Consider the following 14,318-nt stretch of genomic DNA (forward strand, 5'->3'; position numbering starts at 1 on the left):
TACACGCCCTCTCCTGTAAGCTGCTTCTTGTCTGGTATGTGGTCACAGCAATAAGGAAGGCGGCTAGAAAACTTGGTTTCAAAAATAGAGAGACGCTTAGACTGAGTCAGTTCTAGAACCCAGAACTTTTTGCACTCTCCTACTTTTAAAAAGAAAACGTTTTTTTAAAAATGACCAGATTGTTGGTTAAAGTTACAAACACAGGAAATTTGCTTAAAGTGGTGCTTGGAAGATTGAAGCTCAGATGATGTTGCAGAAATGAAACGGTGCACGAAACACGAGGGTGGAAGTTGGAGGAAGTAGTGACTTACTCAAAGTTGTCTGTGAAGGGGAAGCAAGGCAGACAACAGGGCTCAGAGCCTGCAGGGGTGCTGCAGGGTAGACCCACCTGGGTGGCAGTCTCAGCTGAAGTGAACAAAGTCCTGGCCTTCCTGCAGGTGCAGTGACTTCAGGTTGTCTTCAAACTGCCCCCCTGTGAGGTCCTGAGGAGAAAGGACCAGCTTAGTCAGGCTTCCTCTGGCAGAGGCTCGGGTCGGGGCCGTGATGAGGCCCCTGAATCTGCCCGCTGGGCGGCTCACAGCAGACTGCTGCCCTGACGGGAAGAGGCCTGGAGGACAGCCCAGGCCAGGGAGGGCGGCGGCACTGCTGGCCACGGATGGGGGTGAGGGGGGCAGAGGGACCTTCCCCCCGGTGCTGGCCCTCTACAGAAGGCCGCTTAGCCACTCTCAGTGTTGCCTGGGTGGAGTCACCTTTCCTCCTGTTAGGGGACGCTGTGTACTCTGTGCTTCCCCATCTCTGCAGGCTATGCCAAGCGCCCACCCTCTGATTTCTCTCACCCATCATCCCCCAGTCCCCGAAGGAAGCAAGAACCATTATCTTGCTGAAGAACAGCCCACCTGTGGCAGATGAGGCAGTCTGGAAGGATGGAGGAGGGGCCATTCTGTTCCTCAAGTCAACACAAGAAGCCAGACTCTAGAGCCTTGACTCTACCTTGTCCCAACGCTACTAGTGCCTGGAAAAGCAGAAATGTCCATGGTGGCCACACTCACTGCCCTTCCTGTTTCCCTCTCACTTCCCTCTGTTCCCTTCCTCATATTTGGAGAAATGTCAGGTTTGGGCCAGGATAGCTCAGAGTCCGCCCCCCCCCCCCCCCCCAGGAGAATTGACTAACCCTAACCCTAACACTGTTGAACACAACAATGCTCAGACGCCCTGAGTGTTTAACATGTTCCTGAGAGAACGAAGGGCAGCCATGAAAAGGAGAGGGTGTTTGGAGGACACGACGCCAACGATGGTTAGCACCAGAGTTGTGCAGGACTCTGCACCCGTTTCCACAGATGAGTGGCACTCATGTACTCACTCCGTTTAACACTCATGGAGCCGGACTGGACAGCACGCAGGCTGCTGTCTTTACTGGGAGTCACGTTCCAGAATTCCCACAACTGCAGCAGGAACGTTCTCCAGAAGGGTCAGACACACACCCGTGTCCCACACAGGTGGCCTTTGGAGGTATCACAGCCTGACTTCCACTTCTGGGATAAACCAGAGGAATGGGAGCTCACGGCAGCATGAGGCAACTGAATGCTAGAGATGCCTCCAACAAGCCGGGTCCTGACACGCCAACAAGCTCCGAGTCTACAGCATGTACAATCATATGTGGGTGCTGAGAAACAGCAGATGCAAGAACAAAGAGTTGGAGTCCATTCACAAGTGGCCAGCGGACAGTCCTGTGTGTGCACAGTGCTGTGCTGATGTCGGGGTTTCGTGCCAGCCGGGGCCATCGTGCTGTGAGCTGCGTGGGTGCTCTTCTCTGCACCTGGGCACATGGCAGGGGGAGCACTTTGCCAACCTGAATGCACATCCTCTGCATTCCGGTAGATCTAAAACAGGTGGCGGCTAAGTGTGGCCTGGCGGCTAGTGCTTGCCACCTGTGTCGAGCCATTTTCCGTGTGTGTCATGGGCCACAGTACAGTTTATTTAAATAAGAAAATTCTGGAGTGGGGACCAGTAGCCCCTCTGGTGAGCCCTGGAGTGTGAGCAAGTTTGAGCAGGGAAGCAGAGAGAGAGCAGGGAGCATGGCCGTCACGGCCAGGGCGCTCCCTGCAAAGAGCGCCGGCTGCCTGATGTGTGAGGCCCAGTCAGATGTACAAAACAGAAAAATTGGGGCTCCTAGTTAATCTTTCCAACAAAATAGCTTCTCATTGTATCACAGATAAACTGAGAAGAGAAGTCTAGGTGTGGATGTGGGCAGGGCTGTGTAAAGCCTGACTGGCCACCTCAGAAGGGATCCAGCTTCCACAGAGAAAAGAGAAGTTATTCTAAGTGGCAAACATCTCATCAGTTTAGAAATTAAAACTCTGGAGCTAGAGATGGCTTCAGGAACGCACTAGCGGCGCAGCATGAGGACTTGCATTCGATCACCGTCACCGTAGGGGCTGGGTGTGGCGGCACACACCTGCAGTCCCAGGAAGGGCGTCAAGAGCGGAAGACGCCCGGGGGCGGGCGGGCGGGCGGGCTGGCCAGGTAGTCTTGCTGAATCAGGGAGTACCAGGTTCAGTGAGAGAACCTGTCTGATGATGGTGATGATGTAGAGAGCACTAGAAGACGGCTTCAACTTCCAACCTCCACCAGCACAAACATAGGCCACACACGTGCACACACACGAAAAGAACATTCAAAACACGCAGCACATCACAGGTAGGTCTGCCTGTCTTACTGTGTTGAAAAATGCTGCAGACTGCTAGCAGTGGGGACAGAGCTGAGGGGGCCTTCCACTCCCATCGTATCACCAGCTCAATGCTGTATGTCCCGACTGTTCCCAGGTTTGGCTGTTAGTCCTCTGCTACTGTGACATCACCCTATAGGAGACACAGACTGGCAGACACATCTCACTCTCTGGGGGCTAGTCCCCAGGCCTGACCCACCATAATCTGAAATGAACTGTCCCACACTGGAAACCATGGGTGGAAACACAGGCTGAAGTCTGACCTGTGTCCTCCACCGTCTCAACAGCATGGCCCACCACCTGCTCTCCGTTACCCAACAGCTGTGGGGTTCGCTGCCCCTGGAGGCCGAGCTGCCCTTTCTAAGGGCCCACCACACCAGTTGCTGGCAATAGGGTGACAACTCTCCTCGAGGCAGGCTGCTGACATTCAGGATGGCCATGCCCTCTCACCTGGTGGGTGGAAGGAGTGCTGACTGTCACTGATGGATTCAGAGGCCAATGGGGAGCAGATAAAGTTTGACATGAGTGGCTGAGGTACAGGCTCTGCTTCTCTCTGCCTCAGCCCGCAACTAGGAGCTTCTCAGTACAAAGACAGACCCATTTTACTACAATGAGGAAGAACTGGGACTGGAAATAGGAAATCCTGACCAGCAGGATTCCACAAGGTTGTAACAGGGAGCAAGTCACCTGGACAAGACACACTGGCCCAACACATACCCCTTCCAGATAGGCTGCAGTGTGAGGGATGCTCTGCTAACGAACATTAGTTACGCCCGGGGAAGAACTTCCTCTGCAGGACACTAACCTGTCATCGTAAATTCAGCTAATGTCAGCTGGGCGGTGGTGGCACACGCCTGTCATCCCAGCACTTGGGAGGCAGAGGCAGGTGGATCTCTGTAAGTTTGAGGCCAGACGGGTCTATAGAGCGAGTTCCAGAACAGCCAGAAATGTCTGGAACAGTGTCCAGAGCAGATGAAGAAAGGTTAGCCTTGGCTCTAGCAAGAAGTGTGCTGTCTTGTCATTTTCAGCCTGGCACAACTGTTGGAGATCCATTTCCTGGAAAGACTATGGGATTCTTTTAGCACTGACCACAGTAACCTGTTTCCACAGAAACAGGGTGCCTGGCACCTATGCCCATATGACCTAAAGCAGAGAAACCAGATGAACCAAAGGAGCGTCCTGTGGCCCCACTGGCCACCACCAAGCTGCTACTACATGTGCGCAAGGCTGCTCTTTTACTAACGTGAACCACAGCGTCTTGAACGTGGCTGCTGGGCTCAGAACCAGGGTTTTCAGTGTTTAGAGGAAGGAATGAGAACAGCTTTATATACGGGTGTAACTAGGTGTGCCCACCTCAGCCCCTCCCCACCCCACAGAGCAGCAGCTGCTTCTAACCTAAGACTGGATTTACAGTAAGGGTATGGAGGTAGTGAGCTGTGCCCCAATGCCCATGCTCAGGTCTCGTGCTTGCTTGTGAGCACACAGAGTGGGCAGGCGGATACCCAGGAGCCCTGCACCCATAGCCAACACTCACCAACTTCACACAGATGACAAAGGGCGGCCGGGCAGCTTGGAAATGCAGAATGGGGACTTTCGGCTTGGGTCTTTCCTACAGGGGAGGTGCCAGCCGTGAGTCACTGCAGCCTCACACGGAGCTCCCAAAGACCTGCCCTAGCCACAGCCTCTGCTCACCAGAACTGGTGATTAGGTAGCGGATGGGAGTCTTGGGCCAGTTGGGACAGGACAGATGGCTGTACCCACGTTCTGGAAGCCCCAGCCACCTGACAGCCACAGGGGGAACCAACTGTGGTAGGCCAACATCGAGACCCAGACTGAAGGAGTCTGTAGCCATTTCCCAAGGGCAGGGCCGTCGTAAGGGATCCCGGAGACTCTAGGGAGCTGAGGGTACATCTGTTGGGCAGAGCCCAAGGGAGTGTTAGGCAAAGCTGGCTGGCACGGAAGACCCTTTTTCTGCAACGTGCCTTAGTGCTCTGCACCACGGCTACACACCTGAGAGTCCTCATGGCAGTAGAAGCCCTTCCTGATCTTGTTCTCATCAACGTCACAGAAGGCCACCACCTGAGGACGCACATGAGCCGGCAGGTTAGATGGTGGCGGCTGTAAGGGAGTCAGGATCGTGGCCGGCAGGATGAGGAGGAAAGGCCCCTACCTTGCGCCGGCTGGCTGCGGTCAGGCTGCGGTATAACTTACGCCCCTGCTTGCCTGCATTCCAGATGGTGAAGGACTTCCAGTGAGGCAGGACTTGCTCCTCTAGGAAGTGGACGCGATGGGTCCAGATGGTCATTCTGTAGCCAAGCAGAGGGGAAAGCTAAAGCTGGCTAGATGCTGTGGCCTCCAGAGCACCTCACCCATTAGTCCTGGGGACAATGAGTGCCATACATGCACGCTCAGGGAGGCACCAAGTTCCAGTCACATGCAAGGGAGACCTAGCCCCGTTCGCACGCCTGCGGCCTCAGCGAGAGGCCACCATGCAAGCCAATGCCCTTTGGGAAGCTTTGGCTTCTCATGTTGGCCCTGCTTTCTAGGTGGGACCCTGAGGACTGTAGACCGGATGGAGAGGACCTCTCCGTACTGCCAGACCCAGCACACATGTGGCTCCGGTATTCAGCAGGTGTGTATACACCTGTGCGCACACACACGGTTCATGCAAAAGCCAATGGTTGGCACCAGGTATTTTTATCATTCTTCACCTTGTTTTTTTTTTTTAGATAGGGCTGAACCTGGAGCTCAGCAATTCAGTAAGACTAGCTAGCCACCAGGCTCCAGGAATCCGCTCTCCTCCCTGGCACTGGGATCACAGGTGCGTGTTGCTGGGGATTGAACTTGGGTCTTCGTGTTCCTGCAGCAAGCACTTTACTGATAGAGCCATCTCCCCAGGCCCAAAGTTTTAGCTGTGAACTAATTCCTTGAGCTAGAAAGTATGAAGGGAGATGTAGCAGACCCAGCAACCCAGATTAGTCAATACTCACAAAAAAGTCTGGGTAAAAAGTCGCGTTCACACCAGGAAGTAAACTTTCTGCCTCGGCGGACACAGACTGACCTGCTCCCCGGCAGCCCGCCCCTGCATGCAGATCTCCAGAGCTGGTTCCTTCTCAGCCCCCCTAAGCTCCACTCACCTGCTGCCCCTCATCTTAGGGCCAAGCAACCCCGTCTCTGCCCAGGCCCCAGCACCCTGGTCCTCTGCGTGGAGCCGCCCTTGGATTTAGGGCTGCGCCTCACGTGTCACAGCCTACGTCAGAGCACGTTCTGCCTGTTCGGCATTTTCCTTAGATCTCCCAAGTGAAACTTTCTAATTAGGCTGTGCTGAGCTCAGTGATTCTGGTAGGGATCCCTCGGGGTGCCAGGGAGCCACATCCATGACCCCAGCCAGTGCTGTCTGTGGCTGCAGTGACCTTCCCGAGGCCACAAACAGGATGCTTCAGCTCCACACAGGATACCTTGTTACAGCCAAACTATCACCCGAGGAAATGAAGACCTCAGAGTGAGCCTCGATTTCACAACAAAGGGCCGTGTGCAAGGGGCACACACGTCACAAGTCTCACAAGCCAAGAAAGGGCCTCTGATTGCTACCCCTCAGGAAACTTCAGTGTGATGGCCCCAGAGCTTTAGTATGGGAACAGGAGGCAACAAGATAGAGTCAAAGGCAAAAAGCAACACTTGCCTGTTGGGGCATCCAAGCAGCAGAGGGGGTCACACGTATCTGCCTAAGTGTGGATGAGGGGACTCCAGGCACAGGCTGCTCAGACCCTGTGGTATGCCAGCAGGCCAACCTCCAGCCCCATCCTGACCACAAATGTCCCCGTCCCTTCTGCCTTTAGCAAGGGCCCTTGCAAGAGACCTGCTTGGATACAGCCCCCTAGTAGGGTTCATGGCTACAGATAGAGATGGGGCAGGGTTCCTCTGTCATCTCTTCAAGGAATACCCCGTCGAGAGGGCTGCTTGTCCTCATCTGACCTTTAGAGGACTACCTGAGAGCTGGGTCCCGCAGCCTTGGTTACTACCACAGATCTGTTCTGTTCGGTGCCTGAGCAAGACACGGGGTACTGTATGCGTAAGTGTGATCAGATCCGTGTCCGTATGCACAGGGCACCTTTGTGGAGCGAGAGCACACGTGCAGCGAGTGCTCTGTGTGTGTGTGTGTGTGTGTGTGGCACGCACACAGGGAACAGGTGTGCAGCAACAGCCCTGTTGGAGACTAGGTGTAGGTGACACACTGGTGATGTCCCGCCCACACTGACTGGGTCCACAGGGTCTCTCTGTTGGAGAAGAACCTTCGTGATCCTGCATGCTCAATCTGAAGTTTATTTGCAGGATGGTGGGTTAACTGTACTGTGAGGGCACCCGGTTCCCCAGACACTGAGCACCAATGCTTTTCTGCAGGAATTACATGTCCACCAGGCCTGGCTTCTGAGTCTGTTAGCTTGCTAACAGAGAACAGGCAATTATAAAGGCGTGCTGCAGACTCTCGGCGCACCATGCATTGGCCCTGCTTCTGGGGGTCTGCCGAGCGGGCAGGCCACCTGGTGCCCAGCACATCCGTCTCTTCATGCCGAGGAACCATCCGCATAGGGGCAATAGCTAAGGGAACTATGTGCCCGAGCTGCTGGGACTTTCTGGGAAAAGGCTGAAATATTACAGACTTAACACTGAACTAGCACAAAGGTGATTGAGGGCCCTTTCTACCCACCAGCCACCACTTACCCTCAGTCACCTTCGTGCTAATCCAGCTAGTACAGACTAGAGAGTACCGGCAACCTGCGTGCCAGAAGAGGCCAAACATATGTCTGTAAGGTGACACAGCAGTAAAGCACAAAGAGGAGGAAGTGACAGCAAACTAGGCTGAGCTGCTCACAAGTTTAAGGGAGGTTTGATCTCATGGAGAGGGCATTCTCAGGTCCTTTGGTATCTGGTATTCCACATACAAAGAGAAAGGATGCAAACTTAGCTCATTTTGAGCTTGAAATAAAAATGAGACTCAAAGCATTGCCACCTGAAGTCGGGGCAAATGCAACGCTTGAGCCTCAGGTTGTAATTACAGCTCACAGCTTAAAGACTTTAATCCAACACAGAAACTCACGTTAGATCACTTATTTTTGTGCTGTGGGTGGCAAAGTTTACTGTGCAAACACGAAGGCTCAAGTACTGCACACACAGCCACAAGCCTGCTGGGTGGGCTGCAGGTCGCCACCCAGGTGGCTCCAGCTTCACGGACGACATGGGAGGGGCCTCCCACACAAATGACCACATGATCTCACGCTCACGTGGCCTGCAGAATAATGTGACACGAATGTACAGTGGTTCAGCCAGCCCGTAGAGCCACCAGCAGGTACCAGCAGAAGCACCGCAGTGTGGTGCCCAGACAGCTGCCACGGTGCTTTTCACTCAGTTGGCCCTCTGTCAGAGGACACTGGGAAACAGTGCTGTGTGTTGAAGATACAGGGTGATGTAACCTGGCCTGGCTTTCACAGCAGCCCCTGCTCTTGCTGTGGGTCTGTTTCACGTGCTGCCCCTACCTTGAGGTTTGATCAACTAGTGAGAAGCACAGCCTACCACTCATTCTCTTCTACAGCTGATGCCAGGACCCAGTCGTTCCAAAGCACTGAGCTGGTTTCCCTCCCAAAGCCCACAGCTTCCTCCTCTACTTCCTAAAATGATCTTGATAAGACTGGCACAGCATCTTCCTTGACCATGTCATCAGACACCTCAGGAAAATCCCCTGGCCTGGCTTTCCTTTGTGAATGTTCTCAAATTACTAAATTAAAATTTACGTTTCCCCTGCGTATCCTGCAGGCAGGGTATGTTCTGGGTAGAGGTTTCTGTTGATGCTCCCCTCTCCACCAGAAGTCCTGTCTGGTTAGAGGCTGGCCTCCCCAGTCTCCATGACCCCCACTACCAGGGGTTCCAGCTAGAATCACCCCCACATCCTCCCAGGAGCCCACTCTTCAGGTCTCGGGCTTGTCTAAGAGATGCCCCCACCCATGGTTACCCCTCTCTCTGCAAGCCCTCTGTCCTCTCGCCTGCTCACCCTACATCTGATCCCCATCCCTTCCCTCAGCTCCCACTCCTATCCTGCTCCCTCTCTCCAACCACTTCTGTTGAGTATTCTAGCTCCCCTTCTGAGTGAGACTCCTGCATCTTCCCTTGGGCCCTCCTTGTCTCTTGGCATCTTTGGATCTGTGGATTATAGCATGGATGTCCTGTACTATATGGCTATCATCCACTTATAAGTGAGTATATACCATGTGTGTCTTTCTGAGTCTGGGTTACCTCACTCAGGATGGTCTTTTCTAGTTCCTTCCATTTGCCTGCAAATTTCATGCTGTCCTTGTTTTTAATAGCTGAGTAGTATTCCATCCACCGTATAAATTTATCCACAATTTCTATCCATTCTTTGGTTGAGGGACATCTGGGTTGTTTCCAGTTTCTGGCTATTATGACTAGAGATGCTATGAACATAATTGAGCAAATGTCCTTGTTGTGTGGTGGGGCATCTCTTGGGTATATGCCCAGGAGTGGTAAAGCTGGCAGAGATGGAGGGAGTGTGCAACCAATGCCTGGCCTATCCTGAGACTCACTCCACAGGAAAGAGCCAACTCGACACAATGGATTGCACAGCTGTCCTCTGAGAGGCTCTGCCCAGCATGGGATCGAAACAGAAACTGAGACTCACAGCCAACACTGGGCAGAGCCTAGGGAGCCCTGTAGGAGTGTGTGTGGGGGAGAGGATAGAACCACCCAAAGGGGACAGGAGCTCCACAAGACCAATAGTCCCCACTAACCTGGGCCCAGAGGGCCTTGCGGAGACGGAAGCACCAACCAGGCACCATGCATGCCCTAGACCTAGGCTCTACACACATATCCCCAATGGGCAGCTTAGCCTCCCTGTGGGTCCCCCGGAAAGGGGATCAGGAGCGGTCTCTGACAAGCTCTCTGTTGCGTGCTTTTCAATCACTTTCCCCTGGAGAGGCTGCCTTGCCAGGACACTGAAAGAGGAAGTACACAAGGCACTGATAAGAAGGGTGTGCTGGGGTGGGTTTTCGGGGTGAGGGTGGGGTGGGGTGTGTCACTCCTTTTCTGAGGGGCAGAGGTTAGGGTAAAGTGGGAGGGATGGAGGGGAGGAGTCAGGAAGAGAGGAGGGAGGGGGCTATGATTGAGTTTTTAAGATTTACTTTTTGGTTAAATATTTGTGGGGTTGCTAGTATTGCTAATTCTCTATTTTATTTTGACATCAATCTTGCTAGTTTTCCAGTTTCTGTTTTCCTTTTCCATCCTTGGCCTCTCCTCCTTTATCTGGGGTCTATTTTGCTGTTGTTTTACTGACTCCTGCTGAAGGCTGTAGACTATACATTTTTTCCTAATTTCCTTTGTGATTTTTCCTTTGGCTACTTAATTTTCAAATGTTAGATTTTTCAAGATACTGTAATGCTTTCTAACTTACTGCTTTGGTTGCTAAAGGTAAAATGTTTCAGTTATACCATTCCCTCTGTTGAAATCCTAGCCCCAGAGATATGAGGATGTGAGGTCTTGACTTCCCAGAGAGTATGCCGCCTCCCCTGGGATGTGAGAGCACAGCAGAAAGATACCACTTGGGAACAACTTACAGACTCTGAGAAACAAGTACACGCATTCAAATGCTGCTATCCATCCTCGCACGTTGTCATAGGAAACTGGGCAGTTAAGATGTTCCTGACACATCCTGTCATCCTGTGCAACTTTAGCCATTTAAAATCTGTTAAGACTCAGATTCCATGCTGAGTACAGAACTCCAGAATGTCAACTGAGTCTTGCTAGTCTGCAGGATTGCTGGTCTCTTCTCAATAATTACGTGTTTCGTATGTGTTTGTTAAGTGGCAGAAAAGACGGATTAAATCTGCACTACCCTGTGCACTTGTCTGCGGCTTCACTGTGTGTTTTGAGATTCTCCCAGGTCGCAGGACTGTCCTCTGAGCATGTTTCCTGTGAGTTGGTCCCACCAGTGCCTCCTGACAGCAACCCCTGCAAGATGCTCCTCTAATGCTGTGGCGAAGTTCAGATACAAAGAGGGCAGGTTCTGTTGTACATGAGCTGAATCTGGTAAATGGTACAGGCCCAAAGTCCAGGGACCTCAGAGTCAGTGGGATGCTGGAAGCTGAAGCCTGGGTAGTACATAGAAGATGCTCAGGAGGGAATTCCCCCCCCCCCCCAGACAGCTCCACCCAGGTCAAGAGCATAACCACTACCACCCTACAGCTGAAAGTTCATAACTATAAACCTATGTCTTCAGAGGCCACTTTCCCCAGTGCCCATGGGCTATACAGAGGGGACCGTCTTATAGCAGAAACACAACTCCCTAGTGACACAAGTGTCTCATACACAGTGCAGACTGAAGAATTAACAAGCTCACTTTTTTCCCCCTTCCACATCTTTCATCAGTGGGCTTGGAGGGCCAAGGACAGCCAAAGAAAAGTGAAAGGAGATAATTAGCTATGGAGACATAGCTCAGCTACCCGCTGTGACAACTCCTTCCACCACGGGGCTTGCTAGCTTGTCAGACCTCTTCTCGGGTCTCATAGTGAGCCATGCTAGGTTTAAGCAAATGAGAATGAAGTTGAGAACAAGCCTTCATCTCACACAACTAGGGAAACTGATGTTTGGCTTTGCATGGATATTCCCTGACCTCTGTGGAACAGGATACCCAGCAGCCCTGAATGACCCCCTACAAGGAGACACAGTATACTCTGACCCCACCCTAACCTCCTTGGTGGCATGCCCTGTAACCCACCATTATGAGCTTCATGGAAGAGCCCTGTCTCCACCCACCCTGGGCCCAGTCACATCAGTGGCCCACAAGTGGTCTGGCTATCCCAGCACCTCACCTGTTTGTGGACCGTCCAGGCATTCCCAGAACTTAGTATGTCCTACTTACTCCAGGACTGAGTGTGTAGCTGCACACAGGTGGTATCGGTAGAGAAGCAGGTGCTGGTCCACCCGGAAGACGCCGCCCCCTTTCCTGAGGTGCTCATAAAAGAATAGAAGATCCTCTGGAACCCCCTGCAGATGCAAGAGGACAGCGCTCATCTCTCTGGGCACCGACTCCGCCGTGACAGGGTGTTCTGTTGAGAGCCAAGCATGGTGGCACTTGTCGCCCCAGCTATCTGGGAGGCAGAGCTCATAGGATGGCTTGAACCTGGACACTAGTGCTCAACCTGGACGGCACAGCAGGTGTTGCCCCGGTAAAAGAAAAGAATCTGCTCTGACACTCAGGGGTGGGGTGGGGTGGGTGGGTCACATGCCTGGAATGGAGATTAGCAACTTGTTTTTCTCAGCAGTTAAGACAGACGGGAGGGCGCAGCAGGTAAGCTGGATGTGAGTCTCAGGTCCCTATTCTGCCTTAAATTCTACTCTGTGGGTCAGCAAAGGTCTACGGGTTAACTATCAACAGAAACACCGTGATAATCAGTGGGCAGAGCGGCCTCTCAGCTGCATGGCCTTGAGACTGGAAAGCCCGGTAATGTGCAGAAGAGGGGAGAGCAAGCTGGCTTCCTAAGAGGCCTTCAGGGAGACACTGAACAGGCCAGAGGTTGGGTGGAAGCAAGGAAGGCTGAGATCCAAGGGAGTAAAGCTACCACCCACAGGGTCGTCTGTTACAAGGCTGTACTTGATCACCATGGGCAGAAGGGGGCAGTGTTGAGCCAAGAACTAGGCAATGAGCAGGAGTGCCGGGTGGAGGCTGAAGTCATTTCCTGAACCCTAGCCTGCAGGCGCCCCTCCCCTAACTCAGGGGACTCCACAGAGAGCCCAAATTCTACTGGGTGGCGCTTACCTGTCCTCCTTCATCAAATGGGCCCACGTGGGAAAACCAGGCTCGAGAGCAGAACCAGGTAGGCATGATCACTGTGGGGCCGTGGGAGGTGAACACCTGAGAGCAATTCGCGACAATGATAACAGAAAAGAACAGCTCGTTAGAGACAGCCTAGTCTCATGTCTCATCAAAGTGACCAAAAACTCATGCCCCTGCTTTGGGGGAACAAGCAGTCAGAGCACTCCACAGCGACCAGCCCATAAAAGGAACAGGTGGAAATTGACGGAGGCCACTTCCAGGTCCCCACTCTTCAGCTGTTGCTAAGCATGCGAGGGGCCTCTGCTTATGCAGGACAGTGACGCTGTGCGTGAACTGACAGCGTGCACCTGCGTGATTCACATGAGAGGATGCCAGCGACTAGATAATGAGGCTTCCTAGAATGGCATAAATATCAGAAGTGACTCAAGACAGAAAATCTGAGTAATTTCTAACGAGCCTGAAACTTGAGCTTTCCCACAAAGAAAATTCCAGCCAGGTGGGGCTCTGGCAAACACTGCCAAATGCTCACGGAACCAAACCCCTCTTTACAAGCACGTCTAGTGACAGTTGAGCAGAGAAGCCTTTCTAAACCACTGGGTACCAAAGCCAGGGGAGGACAGCTCATGTGTTCCTCACCAATAGAGCCAACCAAATGCCAGCGAACTCAGTCCATCTGCCACAGAGGAGGGCAATACCACGTCAGGATAAACACACCACAAAGACTGAGGACCAAAACCCAAATGTGTTGAAGCATTGGGGAACCCGGTGCTGTCAAGAGGATCCGCTGAGATAACATGACCCGGCCCGGGGCGGCACAGTTAGTAAGTCTCGCCTCCACTACTCGCACCTTCAGGGTCTGCCATGCGCTGGGACACACCGTGCTTTCCCGTACACTGCTCCGCTTCCTCAGGAGCCACCGCCTAGGCGCGGTGTCCCTGGGACACCCTCCCTAGAGCTTTCCGTTGCTGCACCTGTCACACTGGCCTGCAATTACCTGCTTATGATTCGCCTCAGCACTGGCTGGACCTTCCTGCAGGCAGAGACGTGTCTGGTTGATTTCTGAGTCTCAGTACCCAGCGTGCCCCTCCTGGCATAGCAAGATTTCATTCAAGAAGCTTGTATTACTTTGACTATACATGGTCTGGGCCCAGCGGCAGCTGATCCCAGGACAAAAGTCTGTATGAGAAAGGGCAGAAGAGTAGCTAGATCTTGTTGGCTGTAGCAGCGAGCACCTGCAAGCATTTGTGAGGCTCAATGGCATATCGGCACACACACGAATCAATAATAAAAAGAAAAACGTTTAAACTGGGCTCAGTGGGTAAAAGTCCTTGCTCCCAAGCCTGAGGGATTGAGTCCAATCTCTGGGAACTGGTGTGGTAGGAGAAAAGTCTCTCCCAAGCTGTCCTTTGACCTCTGCATGTGGGTAACAGCAGGAGCATGCTCACACACAGAATCAAGCAACCAAATCAATGTTTAAGCAACTTTAAAACCTGTAATCTCAGCACTCAGGAGGCTGGGGCTGGAAAATTAGGAGTTTAAGGCCAACCTGGGCTACATGACACTATCTAAAAAAAAAAGTCAGCTCTCAAAGGAGACAGCAGGGAGGGGATGGAGCATCTCTCAAACATGTCTGCCTTGGAAGGGGAAAAAGGGATACACAGCCCTAACTCTTGTGTCACCTGCTTCAAACACGCTGCCCTGCTTAGTAGCCCCCTTTCTCTGCTACCTCCTGGGACAGTAGCCAGTGTCTAG

The 14,318-nt window shown here is 52.8% G+C and overlaps 1 protein-coding gene across 10 annotated transcripts in view; it reads right to left on the reverse strand.

Moving 5' to 3' along the window:
- Positions 1 to 14,318, reverse strand: part of B3gntl1 (UDP-GlcNAc:betaGal beta-1,3-N-acetylglucosaminyltransferase like 1) — a 60,434-nt gene that overhangs the window by 7,182 nt on the left and 38,934 nt on the right. For 3 of the 10 annotated variants that reach the window (XM_055592668.1, XM_055592663.1, XM_055592669.1), the window contains 6 exons: positions 12,549 to 12,644; positions 11,652 to 11,776; positions 4,896 to 5,031; positions 4,736 to 4,804; positions 4,260 to 4,334; positions 107 to 482 (listed from right to left, as the gene is read on the reverse strand). In XM_055592668.1, the coding sequence (XP_055448643.1) occupies positions 402 to 482; positions 4,260 to 4,334; positions 4,736 to 4,804; positions 4,896 to 5,031; positions 11,652 to 11,776; positions 12,549 to 12,644 (582 nt within the window). In that variant the 3' untranslated portion in view covers positions 107 to 401. Of the gene's footprint in view, positions 1 to 106; positions 483 to 896; positions 1,013 to 2,823; positions 3,677 to 4,259; positions 4,335 to 4,735; positions 4,805 to 4,895; positions 5,032 to 11,651; positions 11,777 to 12,548; positions 12,645 to 14,318 lie in introns of those variants that run through there. The other 7 variants (XM_055592664.1, XM_055592665.1, XR_008718423.1 and 4 more) reach the window with 6 other exon arrangements.

The sequence above is a fragment of the Psammomys obesus genome, unplaced genomic scaffold (genome assembly GCF_907164565.1).
Source record: "Psammomys obesus unplaced genomic scaffold, mPsaObe1.curated_primary_1811, whole genome shotgun sequence".
In the NCBI taxonomy this organism is placed as follows: domain Eukaryota; kingdom Metazoa; phylum Chordata; class Mammalia; order Rodentia; family Muridae; genus Psammomys; species Psammomys obesus.